The sequence below is a fragment of the Pan troglodytes genome, chromosome 12 (assembly GCF_028858775.2).
Source record: "Pan troglodytes isolate AG18354 chromosome 12, NHGRI_mPanTro3-v2.0_pri, whole genome shotgun sequence".
Lineage (NCBI taxonomy): Eukaryota > Metazoa > Chordata > Mammalia > Primates > Hominidae > Pan > Pan troglodytes.
Genome location: NC_072410.2, coordinates 112,248,976 through 112,263,592, shown reverse-complemented (window position 1 = coordinate 112,263,592; position 14,617 = coordinate 112,248,976). Strand labels below are relative to the sequence as shown.

At 38.1% G+C, this 14,617-nt stretch overlaps 1 protein-coding gene across 11 annotated transcripts in view; it reads right to left on the bottom strand.

Moving 5' to 3' along the window:
• The window catches only part of NOL10 (nucleolar protein 10), a 119,425-nt gene that overhangs the window by 29,982 nt on the left and 74,826 nt on the right, over positions 1-14,617 (bottom strand). For all 11 annotated transcript variants that reach the window (XR_001715130.4, XM_525686.8, XM_016947059.4 and 8 more), the window contains 3 exons: positions 5,167-5,293; positions 1,054-1,133; positions 752-850 (listed from right to left, as the gene is read on the bottom strand). Coding sequence is in view for 10 of the 11 variants with exons in the window: in XM_525686.8 (XP_525686.2) it covers positions 752-850; positions 1,054-1,133; positions 5,167-5,293 (306 nt within the window). In the remaining variant the exon portion in view is untranslated. The remainder of the gene's footprint in view (positions 1-751; positions 851-1,053; positions 1,134-5,166; positions 5,294-14,617) is intronic.

The following is a 14,617-nucleotide window of genomic DNA, read 5'->3' as shown; positions in this document are numbered from 1 at the left end:
CTGTCTGCACTGGCATCACACAACAGCAACTCTTTGTCCTGGAAACAACAGATGGTTCCACAGCAGTGGTGGATTCCAGTTTGCAGTTTCCAACGCTCCCAGGAACATCCTCGCTATTATGCCTCAAGGACCCTGGAACCGGCCTGCGGCCCCTCCTCAGAGGCCTGGGTCCAGCTCCACGGGGCCTCCTCTTCCTATTCCCCAGGCTGTTCCGCAGCTCTGAGTTGGTGGCTGCTTCCTGCAGTTTACCTCTCTCCTCCATCCTTTAGCAGTTCTGTCTTTTCAGTTCTCGAATACCAAGTTAATCATTCTTTACATTAAATTCTATGTACTCAGACAGCGAGTGCAGTTTATGACTGTCAACCATTTCCCATGATCCAAACAGAGCCTAAGATACGGCCAAAGGTCAGTAAGGAATAGGGATTAGCAAAGCCCGGATACTCCAAAAATGGAAAACCCATTTAAAAATGCTATCAGGTTTCTAGTGGAGGTGACAATATCAATCATTCTAGCATTATGTCCCACAGTACAATTACCGCAGAGGTCATAATGCTAAAATTGTAAAGACTTTTGCACCCTCATGACAAACATGACACACTGATGACAAACAAACTATACCAAAAATATCAGTAAAAGATGCAAATTAAAGATGGAAAATCAAGAAAAGAATGGCAGATTTCTTTGGAATAATACACAAAATGAAAATTAAGTACTCTTCTCTGATAAATTCAATGGTAAGTATAATATTTACCTTTAACTGGACTCTCTGTGCACGTGTTTCTTCTATTTTCTGTCGTATTTTATCTTTCCTATATTCTTCATAAGCAAATGGATTTACCATCAGTTTCACCTTTTCAAAATGAAAAAAGTTTTTAAAATAAAAGAATGGTATTTGGTAATATCATTTTCATATACACCACAACAGTTATGCCAAAGAACAGGCAGATCCCCTACAAATCCTATGTATGTTTTATGAAAGTGCGAGTAGTGAGGAAATGCCCATAGACTACGCATTAGTTACCTGAAACATAATAACTGTAGTTTTCTGTTTACCTTGTGATAGAGTCTTATATCCATGAAAAACCCATGCATATACGCCCGGAGGAAAGGAGATCCAATGAGGTGGGTGAGCCCTGGGAAAGGTCAAACAGAAGACAGCAGGTCCTTATGCAATCTTCATTAACATTCAACAGTTTTTCTTGGGCAACAATTTGATTATAATAAGATTTCACTTCAGACTAAAAATTTAAGGATTAGAATTACTAATCTTCTTTGATATCTATAGAGAACATTTAATCTACTTCAGCAATATCATCCTTATTTTAAATGTAATAATACTACACACAAAAATGATGAGAAAGTCCTTATGAACTAAGACAAAGAGGGTTCCCTTATACCCTCTGAGTGGTCCTCAGATTTTTTATTTCCACAAACAAGTTCAATTTAGAAAATAATACTGGGGATCAACAGTAAGTTGCCAAATTGAAATGAGGAGAAGGGAGAGAGGAGAAACATTGTCATCGGACCATTTGCAAAGACAAAGGACACTCACAAAAACAATGCAGAAAGAACCATCTTCCAAGAAAGAACAGCTGACAAATTCCTACCACCATATATAAACATACATAGATGCATATTAATACTCATATCACATATGCACTCCTCATCAGGGACTAATGAAAAGTCCACTGCCAGTCAGCATTTCAGAACCCTGCCTCAAACAATACCTTTCACAGAGTTTCCCAGTTTTAATAGGTTACACTTAGAATTTATGGTGCTGGTGGTCACATAAGAATGCTCTGACTATGTCACAGGAATTATTTATTAATTCCAAATATTGACACAGAAAAAGATTGAGATCTTCAAAATAAGTCCACATGTGATGTACTCACATGCAGAACATTTATGATATATGTCAGTGGTCCCCAACCTTTTTGGCACCAGGGACTGGTTTTGTGGAAGACAATTTTTCCACGGATGCAGGGAGGGACGGTTTCAGGATGAAACTATTCCACCCCAGATCATCAGGCATTAGATTCTCACAAGGAGCCCACAACCTAGATCCCTCGCATGTGCAGTTCACACTAGGTTCACGCTCCTGTGAGAATCAAATGCCACGGCTGGCAGGAGGTGGAGCTCAGGCAGTCATGCTCACTTACCACTCCCCTCCTGCTGTGTGGCCCGGTTCCTCATAGGCCACCGACTGGTATGGGTCCATGGCCCAGGGGTTGGGGACCCCTGGTATAAGTGGCTGTCTTTCTAAGGAAAGCATTACTCTAATTTCCAAATTTTAGAAATATACATCCATCTAGACCTGAAAATCAAGTACTGAGCAAAATCATACAGTAGTATAAAATAGTATATGTTATAGAACAATATTTAAAAAATTAAATTTAGGATATTCTCATAATGGAATTCTAAAACTTGATTAGGAAAATACTGTCATAGAATTCATTAGGTTAATAAAACCATGGGGTTTGCACTTTCACAATGGAGTCCTAACAAAAGAGGGCTGAGCCTTAATGAAATGTGAATGTATACAACTGCACGTGTATATTCTCTACATCTTCCTCAGGATAAGGGTCTGATTAACCACTACATTATAAAATACATATACCAGTGGTTGCAAAAGTAATTTTTTGTTTCCTTTATTAATGTCACAGAATTAATCCAAGTCAGGTCATAAATAAAAACCGAGTGAAGCGCTTTTCATAGCGAAACAATCCTAACCCAAGAATCGGATGCAGCAGCATTTCCTACAGTTAACTCCATGGATCACTAGTCCCAAGAGATCTTCTGAGAAAAAAGGGCTCCATGGTCAAGTAAGTCTGGGAAATGTTTCATACTTTCCTTCCATTTGGAGATTTACAATGTATGAAGGTATTAAAGGCTCTAAGAAGTATCGAGGTAAAGAAATTGATTTAACTGTGCTTAACTTAGCATTTCCCAAACTTATTTGCCACAAATCTCCTAAAATAACAGGGTGCTGAATATTTTCCAAGCATTTTCTGATTCATTCTCCAGGCAACCCTATGGGTTGGGACCAATATTATTCCCATTTTACATATGAGGAAACCAAGGCTTAAAGAGGCTAAGTGAATTGGCCAAGTTGTGCAGATATTAAGTGAGAGAGGTGGGATGTAAACCCATGTCAGTCTACCTGTAGTGCCCACAATATCAGCCACTATGCTATCCACCCAGTCCTTTTTACAGACGTAATTTTCCAAAGAACGCACTGTGGGAAATACCAAGCTATAAGATCTGCTATTGGCCATATCCGGAAGAGTCAGAACTTGCAAATCTTCAATATACTAATGCTGCACTAAAAATAATCTTAGGAAGTAAGGGAAGTTCATTACTTACTTCTACTCTTAAGATATTCTATTTAGAAGGTTTTATATATTATGGGGAAATGATAAAAGCTCATTTGACAACAAAAGATATTAGTAATATACATAAAATGCTTTCTAGTATGACTGTCATTTTGTTGAATATCTATTTCTATAGTTTTAAAAATGAGCAGTACAATTACTTTTTAACAAAATATACCTAAACTTATATAACTGCTTTCTTCACCCAAAATAAACCCAGTAAAGAAACTGAAAAAGAACCCAAAATGTACTAAACATAGTAGTTTTTTAAAAATCCATAGAAGAACAATGACCTTTTTTCATTCGATTTAGGAATGTAGGTGAGTGTGACACAGCATATTATGAAAATTACGTTGGAGACACTTAAGAAGGCACTGCAGTAAGAAGGTCCTATTTCACTCAAGTCATTTTTTAAAAGGCTAAATTCAGCTCTTTTTTGGTAGTAACTGACAGAAAGTAATTCCACCTGGATTAACTGTGCTATGAGATATGGGTTAAAAAGGAAGTTTAATTAATCTAATGGTAACATGATTCTGTTTTAATACTCAACTGTTGTTGCACATCTATTTGTTCCAAAGACAACTAAGTTGCCTTGCCTTGTACAGAATGGATCCTCTAAGTTTTCCCACTCTCAGTAACTTCTGCTGTAGCCCTCTGGCAGCAGCAGAACAAGATGAGCACCATCTACTCTAACCTAGAGGAGGGCTAGGCAAGCAGGCCCAACATGTCCTGCAGGGGCTGGGATGGCTGGGGAAAGGGCACGGACTCTTGGATTTAAAGCTCAACTCTCAAGTTTACTACCACTGAAACTTCTGGCAACATACATTTATCTTTTTTTTTTTTGTCTCAGTTTCCTTATCTAATGGAATCATAATAGTACCCAATCCATAGGGATGTGAAGATTAAATGAGTTACATGTAGAACGCTTAGAATACTGCCTGCACAGACTGGGCACGGTGGCTTACACCTGTAATCCCAGTACTTTGAGAGGCTGAGGTGGGTGGATTACCTGAGGCCAGGAGTTCAAGACCAGCCCGGCCAACATGGTGAAACCCCCTCTTACCATGCTGCATGGCGGCGAACATCTGTAATCCCAGCTACTCGGGAGGTTGAGGTAGGAGAATGACTTCAGCCTAGGAGGCGGAGGTTGCAATCAGACAAGATTGGGCCACTGCACTGCAGCCTGGATGACACAGCAAGACTCTGTCTCAAAAAAAAAAAAAAAAAAAAAAAAAAAAAATACTGTCTGCACATAGTAAGCCCTATCTCATAAGTATTTGCTGTTCTTTTAAGACACTTCTTGGCTTGTGACCTTTAAACATAAAGTAACTATTAAGGTTCTTCTACATCTGAAGTTTCAATGTATCACTTCTAAGTTTTGGATTGGGTCTTTTATAATCAAACCTAAAAGGGAGGCAGGAATCATTTACTTGCCGTCTCTGAGACATTTTCAAAACCTTATTATACTTCAGATAATACTGGTGAAAAAAAAATCACTGCTTTCATGACAATTTTTTTCCTCTATATAGCTAGTATGCTAAAAGAAATTATTTGCTAAAATAAATTCTCATTTAAAATACAAAAAAGCTTCAGCATGTTAAATTTACTTGAACTTTTCTCTAAGGAGAAAGGTTACAAATCTGACAATTTATAGTATGTTTAATATCTGATTTGGCAGAAAGGGAAGATTTGGGAGATGAGGTAAACATGGCTCAGCCAATTCTCATGTTCAAAACTCAAAAAAAAAGTAGAAATAAAGTAATTACATAATATTTCATCACAATTTTTTTTTTACCTAAATTTTCAAGGTCTTTCTTGGTGACAAATTTATAATCATCATAGACTGTGCTTTCTGGATTCTCTTCTAATTCTTCGGTCAAGTTGTCTAAGAAGGAACACCACCGAGGAGCAGGACCCAAAACCTGTTGGTGTTTATGAGAAGGTCAGCAAAGGCACAGTTTACCACGCCATCCAAGTCTCAGTTATTTATAACCAGATTTTGTTAAACATGATTTCTAAATCCTTTTTTCTATCAGAAGTATTGACAAATGGATGCAATTATGTATAATGAACAAGTATATAACAGAAGAGAATAAGCAAAGTGGTAAATGTTTAGGCTTGTAAGAGAAAACAACCTCACTTAGTCTAAGGTACAAAAGTATGAATGAATGTTCTTATATTAGCACTATCAAAGTACAGATAAATAATTCAGATACTTATAATAACATCCATCCATTCATGTATCACCTCCTTCCTTCAAAATACTACTAGAATTCTACAAAAGCATTATTTGGTACACTAGATTTTTTAAGTTTGCCAAGCAAAAGTCTAAAAGAAAAATTACCTTTTTAAAAAACAATATTTATTATTATTATTATTATTATTTTGTAGAGATAGGGTTTTGCCATGTTGCCCAGGTTGGTCTTGAACTCCTGAGTTCAAGCAATCTGCCAGGCTCAGCCACCACACTCGGCCCAAAATTACTTTAAGATTTTTCAACTAATTACTTGACAATTACATTCCATTCTGCATAGTCCACTTCATTTAATTCATTTAACTCATTAAAAACTAAAATTCTAGACTATAGTTAATGGCAATATATTGTATTCTTGAAAATCGCTAAGAGAGTAGATTTTAAATGATCTCATTACAAAAAATGGTAAGTACTACGTGAGGTGATGCAAATGTTAATTAGCTCAATTTAGCCATTCCACAACATATACATGTTTCAAAACACCATGCGGTACACAACAAATACATATAATTTTTACTTGCCATTTAAAAATAATTAGTTGATTTTTGAAATTTCTGTATAAAGAATTCTTCAAAACTAAATGGGTGACCAGGCTCCACGAGTTATCCCAACAAAAGGCTGAGGAACAAAAGGCTGAACAGAATTATAACCAACTAATAAAATATGAATCATTAAGTTTGTAATCCAACTATGAAAAAATATAATCCACCTACTTTCATAAAATACTATGATCACTTTGTACATTTTTGCTATTGATACAAATCTTTCCCAACAAAATGCCACACCCGCTGAGGTCAATGTATGCCAAAGGAAACCTTGGCTCAGTCAACAGAGAAGATATGCTAGTGAAATCCTCCCTTAAGCTAGAGGTATTCCAATGAGAGAACACTGGACTCGGGCAAAATGGAACTTCCAGTGACGACTTAACCTGTTTATTTCAGTAGCAATCAAGCATACTGGAAAAAAACCCAGAAATCATAATGGAAATTATTAAATCTAGCTTAAACTTTCTGAAGAAGGAAAGGCAGAAGGAAGAGAGTTATAACAAAGAAAAACAGCCCCTGTTAACACCCTCTTCAAATAAAAAGAAAAGTAAATGTTAGATATGGCCATAATAATTTAGTTACATTATTTTGCCTGATTAGAAAGAGTGATTCTCTTCACCTCAACACAGCTATGGTACTCATAAACACGAAAAAAACTCGAGCATATAGAGTCTTCCGAAGAAATTTCATATTAGTGCAATCTACAATTTTTAAAAATAGAAGTAAAGGTTTTTATATACTAAGTGGTTTGACTCCAACCATAAAAGACAAACCTTCAAGAAATGCAAGGCATTTTTTAAAAATTCCATATAGAACACTTTTTAAAAGAACTGCTATGGTTTTAAGCAATTTTAGGACAGTAGCTTGAAGTCAACAACTAAATGCTACCACATACAAAGCACTGTGCTAAATTAAAGACACTGACCACAATCTCCCTGAAGAAGTTTAAAATCCAGCTGAAGCACATGTGTGCACTTGCGTGTCCACACACACGCACATACACACACAATGTGTGTGCAATGAACTCAGACTGCACTGAGTCCAAGGGGAAGATGGCTTAAAAAAAACTAGGGAAGGCTGGGACACCGAATAAGTCTATTTGAAAGGACTTCATGGCCGGGCGTGGTGGCTCACGCCTGTAATCCCAGCACTTTGGGAGGCCGAGGCGGGAGGATCACGAGGTCAGGAGATTGAGACCATCCTGGCTAACAAGGTGAAACCCTGTCTGTACTAAAAATACAAAAAAAAAAAAAAAAAAATCAGGCACGGTGGCGGATGCCTGTAGTCCCAGTTACTCGGGAGGCTGAGGCAGGAGAATGGCATGAATCCTGGAGGCAGAGCTTGCAGTGAGCCAAGATCACGCCACTGCACTCCAGCCTGGGCTACAGAGCGAGACTCTGTCTCAAAAAAAAAGAAAGGACTTCATGTCGGAAGGAGCACATGAGCAAGCTAGGAAAATCACAGGCATCTTCTGAAGCCAAGAGAGTTGAGGCCCTTGTAACTACAGGGGTATCTGCTTCCAGTGAGTCATAAACCTGCAAATGCAAAGCTCTATCAGATAATGGTGTACTCCCTAAAGCAGCAATCTTTTCTTTTCTAGACGAGATCAAAGTATGCTATTATTGCTTTTTTAGATATAATATCCAAGATATTGTCCTCTGAGGAGAGACATCTGTTTTGCTAACTGCTGAATTTTTAGTACCTAGAACAGTGCCTGCCAAATAGTAGGTGCTCAATAACTATGTGATAAATAAATCTATTCATGTATAAAACACATATGAATTTCATATGCATAAAGTACTAAAACTGAAAGGGTCCTCTCCGGCAAAAGTATTTCTAAATTGGTCTAATATTCCTTATTCAGATAAAAACACTCAAATATCTCACCATAAAGCTACTGGCTATATGAATACTTCTGGTGAAAGTTACATCTATCTTGATTCCTATACAAGGGTACACTGTTACCCAAAGAACCTCAAAATAAATTGTTCCACCTTTTTAAATCAATCATAAACATGGGCTTCAAAGACAATAAAAAGATTATACTGTGTGCACTGACTTTCAAAGGTGAAGGCAGGAATACTAAAACAGTCTAGATGTGAATTTACTTTCACATAGCCCTCTTTTATAATGTTCCACAACATTCTTTCTGATTATCTAGATTTTAATGGAAATGGTTTAAATTGCCTGTCAGGGGACAGGTCTAGTTATGGTAAATAATCTCTGCAATCAGATTCATGGCCATTAAATTTTCTAGGAAAAAATATTTCCATCAAAAACAAAATTAAATCTAGTAGTTGACCTTATTAATCACATTTCCTGAGTTCCTCTTCAGAGAAAAAACATCAAAACCACCATAACAAAGTTGAAATTATTGATTTACACTGGTATAAAATGCAGGTTTTATCCACATTAGACCTTTCGTCAGAGGCCTACCATTAAGTTTCAAAACCAGTGGCCAGCTTAGCCAATAAGGAGGGCTCAATCACAGGCACGTCACACTCTCTGATGTAGCTACATCACAGCATCAATGTGTAAAATGTCTTTATTGCCTTCATAGCCATAAAATATGTTAAACCTCAACTAATCCTTTGAAATATATTAATTTACTTTCTAAATTCCACATTTTACAACTTGAGGAAAACATCCTTTTTAGCCATATATAGACTATCACTACTACCTCAAACTTTCCAGGTTTTCGGTCCTGCTGTTACATTGCTGTATTCTATGCTCCAGTCACACCATGTTGCCCATGCTGTGGTCAATTTATAAGACTTTCTTTTTTTCTTTTTATTTTTTTTAGAGACAGGTTCTTGCTGTGTTGCCTAGGCTAGTCTTGAAACTCTTGAGAGCCTCCAGAATAGACAGAATTACAGGCAGTGGTACTGTGCCCAGCAATATTTCTTCAACTCACAGGTCAGTATTAATAAAAGTAGAAAATTGAAAACTGATTCATCAGATTGCTAGAAAGGGATAATGTGGCTCCCTTAGCAACTTTAATGATAATCATATCAACCAATCTAAATGGAAATACTTGATTCTCTAAAATATGAATCTTTATGTACCAACATGCTACAAGAAGGCCACAACTCAAATGCAGCAAAGTATCTGCTTATGCTATTGAGCGGAAGAACCAATTTTAAAGGACATGAAAATACATGCCATGTGCCCAAGATGATCACCGCTTCTATGATTACAATTTGTCTTTAAGATGTTAATTATAAAACTCAAAATTATCATGTATTCCTGTAAAGCACTACAAGTGGGGAGGAAAAAGGGTGAATACTAAAAATCTTAGGGGCCAGGTGCAATGGCTCACGCCTAATCTCAGCACTTTGGAAGGCCAAGGCAAGAGGACTTCCTGAGCCCAGGAGTTCAAGGCAGGCTGGGCAACACAGTGAGATCCCATCTCTACAAGAATACATATTGTTGGCCAGGCACAGTGACTCACACCTGTAATCCCAGCACTTTGGGAGGCTGAGGTGGGCAGATCGCCTGAGGTCACAAATTCAAGACCAGCCTGGCCAACACAGTGGAACCCCATCTCTACTATAAATACAAAAATTAGCCAGGCGTGGTGGCGCATGCCTGTATCCCAGCTACTCAGGAGGCTGAGGCATGAGAATCGCTTGAACCTGGGAGGTGGAGGTTGCAGGGAGCCAAGACTGTGTCACTGTACTCCAGCCTGGGTGACAGAATTAGACCCTGCTTCCCTGCTTAAAAAACAAAACAAAACAAAACAAAACAAAACAGATTGTTAAAATTAGCTGGGCATGATGGCATGTACCTGTAGTCCCAACTATTATCCCAGGAGGATGAGATAGAAGGATCCCTTAAGCCCAGGATTTGGAGGCTGCAGTGAGCTATGATGGTGCCACTGCCCTCCAGCCTGGGCAACAGAGTGAGACCCTGTCTCTAAGAACAATAAAAATAAAAATAAAAATAAAATTAATACTCTTAGGGAGCTGAAAGAAGATACTCCCTCCCTCACTCTACTTTAGAAAAATCACTGTGCTACATCCCAAAGCTGTGCTGAGACAGAAAAAAAGATTGAGGATTACCAGATAAATGGTTTTAACAGATCAAGGGTGATTAAAACAACAACAAAGTACTATTAATATTATAGACAAAGAACCAAAGTCTACTAAACCAATACAAATGCCATCATTTTTTTCTGCTTACTTATAATGCTACTGAGTATGACAAAGCCTTTCATTATCTAACGTACTATTAATGGAACAAATAAGAAAATAATTGATAACATAGAACAGCCATTAAATTTGAAATTATCTTTTTTTAGAAATATTATTTTTTTTCTTTGAGACACAGTCTCCATCTGTATCCCAGGCTGGAGTACAGTGGCGTAATTTAGGCTCACTGCAACCTCTGCCTCCCAGGTTCAAGCGATTCTCATACCTCAGCCTCCTGAGTAGCTGGGATTACCGGCACTCACCACCACAACCAGCTAAATTTTTGTATTTTTAGTAGAGACGGGGTTTCGCCATGTTGGCCAGGCTGGTCTCCAACTCCTGACCTCAGGTGATCTGCCCATCTTGGCCTCCCAAAGTGCTGGGATTTCAAGAGCGCCCAGCCTAGAAATATTCTTTTACAAGCCTGGGCAATGTAGTGAGGCCTTGTCTCTACACATTTTTTATATTTTTTATAAAAAATATTAAAAAATTAACCAGGTATGGTGGCATGTGCCTGTGGTCCCAGCTATTCCTGAGGCTGAGACGGGAGGATCACTTGAGGTTGAGCTGCAGTGAGCCATGATCACGCCATTGCATTCCAGCCTGGGCAACAGAATAAGACCCTGTTAAATAAAAGAAAAAGAGAAAGAAGACCAGAGAAGACAAGAGAAGAGAAAGAAAAAGAATCACATGGAAAAAGGACCTAAGTAAATTATTTTATTTCAGGAATAAAACTGAAACCATGAAATGTAATGAAATAGATTTTAATTCAATTTTTATTCATCACATATTTATTAAATTCCATATTTATTATGTTCCAAGTACAGTATACCCTATAAAAATAGTAGAATGAAACCCAAAAGGAACAGAGTTGTTTCAAATACAGCAATACTTATGTGGAAGGACTAAATTATTCTTAATTTCTTCAACTTCATTCATTCATTCAAAAAGTTAACAGAGCATTTGGTAAAAGTTAAGTGCTAAAGTCAAACATAAGTAAGTGGAAAACAATCAAGTACAATACAATGGGATTAGTGCCAAAACAGAAATTTTAAAAAGGTTCTAGGAAGCCCTTTATCCGCTGAGGCCGATCAAGATAGCTTTGCAAGGGGCACTTGAGCAAGGCCCTGAACAACTGAGAGGCTATGGTTTCATAACCAGTAAAGCTTAACTGCCACACTAAATAGTTAGAACGTAGTGCTACATAAAATTAATATATTTCACTGATTAATTACACAGAAGATGTTTAGTTAGGAGAATTGTCATTTTTACCTTTTAGTGATCTTCAACTATTACAATCCTAGAAATTCAATTTAAACTTTTATGTTATAATGACATTATTAAATCAAACAGGTAAGAACTACATTTACTAACAGCAACAGGGAGTTTGAATATAAAAGTTTTTTTTACCACCTAGCAACCATATCAAGTATCTAGTTATTTTATTATAGAACTGTTTTCAGGACACTCTAAAAATAGATATAAATATCAGTTCTGGAACTGGAACAATAATAAAAACAATAACAACAATAAAAATAATAATAGCACTAGCAACCCACACTCCAAGAGGTAGAGGGTTTTTATCCCCCATTAGAATTTTTTTTTTTTTTTTTAGGAGTCTCACTCTGTCACCCAGGCTGCAGTGCAGTGCCACGATCTCAGCTCACTGCAACCTCCGCCTCCCGGGTTCAAGTGATTCTCCTGCCTCAGACTCCCTAGTAGCTGGGACTACAGGTGTGCACTACCACGCCCAGCTAATTTTTGTATTTTTAGTAGAGACAGTGTTTCACCACGTTGGCCAGGCTGGTATTGAACTCCTGACCTCGGGTGATCCGCTCACCTCGGCCTCCTAAAGTGCTGGGATTATAGACATGAGCCAGCGTGCCCAGCCCCCTATTAGAATTTAAATCCAGGTCTAACCAGAAATCTGTTACCCTTACTGTGAGGCCATGATTCTTTTTGGGAAACAGGATCTTGCTGTTGCCCAGGCTGGAGTGCAGTGGTATGACCATAGCTCACTGCAGTGAGGCCCTGGTTCTTTAACAGAAACAACTGGAACCAGAGTTTGAAACAAATAACTTTTTGCATTTTAAAAAAGTAATACAGTATGTATGCTGTATATAACAAAAAAACTTCAGTAAGGTCTGGGTCAGTGGCCCATGATCAAACCATATTAACATCTCTGCAGCAAAACCTACACAAATTCACACCAGTGATTTGGGATAAACACAGACCTACAAAGAAATTCATTATTTCACATAGGTTGAAGTCCTAATAAATCAGGTCCAGTCAGGGTTCACCACAGGGTTATAAACAAACTTTCAAGGCTTTTTAAATTTCAGAATTGCAGATAAGAGATGATGGAGTTGTACTATAATGTATATACACACTATACATAGCTACATATGGTAAATATATACTAAATATAGATATACTATAAATATCACTGACCACTATTATGATTAATGATAATTTTTCTAATTACCTAGCCTGCATCTCCTGTGGGAAAATGGGATTTTGCCAATTAAGAAAACCAACTCTGCATATAAACTCAAAAGAAAATTTTCTTTTCCAGCTTTTCTTCCATTATTGTTGGAAAGGCCTCACTAGCAGCAGCATGTATTTTCAAATTCTGACAGCTGAGGCTTAATAAATGATCATAAACCCAAGAGAACACTGGATGAGCCAGAGGGAGTGGCCATGACCTTAAGCATGTAATTGCATTTGCAGCATAATGAGCTGCCTAATTGCATATCCAAGTTTACATGCATTTGTGTGAGTAATTATGAGTCATTTAAATGTACTCTACTTGTAGTGTTTTGTTCTTAAAAATCAAATTAGCAAAGAAGCAATTTAATTTCAACATTTTAAAAGATTTATTTTTAAAAAAGAAAAACTATTACCTGCCATGACTTAATATTTGAAAAGATAATTTAGGGACTGAAATGAAATAACAAGAAAAATAAGGCCAAGTTAAAAAAAAAAAGTTAAGATTCCTTAAGCCACTATCTCACTAATAGCCCATCAAGCAATAGTCAATCTATGTGACACTATGAGTAGAAATATGCATGACAGAGTGCCTTCAATCAAGGGCTAGCGGAGACAGGACGCCCCAAGCAAACATTTAAACACCAAATTAAAACTGATGTTAAGAAACACAGAGAGCTTTCGGTTAATACTGGTACCCCCATCTCTGTCAAGCTTTTTTAAAATGACAGTAAATAAATTTTAAAAGGTATTAACCTTTAAGGACAAAAAGAACTGAAGAAGAAGATGCAGTAGTTTAAGAAACTTAACCGGGTAAACATGAGAGCTTACAGAGGTGAATAGCAAAGAGAAAAGATTCCTCTCTCAGAACCCTTGGGACAAGAACTTCAAGGCTCTAAGCATGGGGGACGACAGGATGAGGCACAGGCCCGAATAAAGGGGAACAATGGAGCTGATGAACACCCAAATCCCCACCATGCCTACAGAGACCAGAAGATAATTCTCTGGAGGAGGGGAACCAAAGCTGCCCTATGTGCGGGGTGGGTGGGGAGTATGCCACCAGGCACAGGTGACTTGAGCTGTGGGGCTAAAGTCAGGACAATTAATGGCAGTCTAGACATCAAACTGTGGGACCCTCGCCTCCTTTTCCCAGCCCCTGGAATGCCAAAGTCAAGCCTATGCTGCTGTGCGTCCACTCTACCAGCCCAAACCCCTAACACCTCAGAACAAAACTGGGGGATTCTTCTCTGGAGTAAACGAAAGGTCCCAGAAGACAGACTTTAAGATATTGATATCTGGGTAGAGTCCACATGAAAACTACCAGTGGACAACACCACCCTGCATTTTTTTTTTTTTTTTTTTTGAGGCAGTCTTGCTCTGTCACCCAGGTTGGAGTGCAGTGGTGCAATCTCGGCTCACTGCAACCTCTGCCTCCTGGATTCTTGTGCCTCAGCCTGCCAAGTAGCTGGGATTACAGGCATGTGCCACTACGCCTGGCTAATTTTTGTATTTTTAGTAGAGACGGGGTTTCACCATGTTGGCCAGGCTATTCTCAAATTCCTGGCCTCAGGTGATCCGCCCGCCTTGGCCTCCCAAAGTGCTGGGAGTACAGGCATGAGCCACCGTGTCTGGCCCCAGTTGGCATTTTAGCACGTCATTCTTCATTTTTTTGTTTGTTTTTTTGAAACAGGGTCTCACTTTATCACCCAGACTAGAGTGCACCAGACTAGACTGGTCTTGAACTCCTGAGCTATAGTGATCCACTGGCCT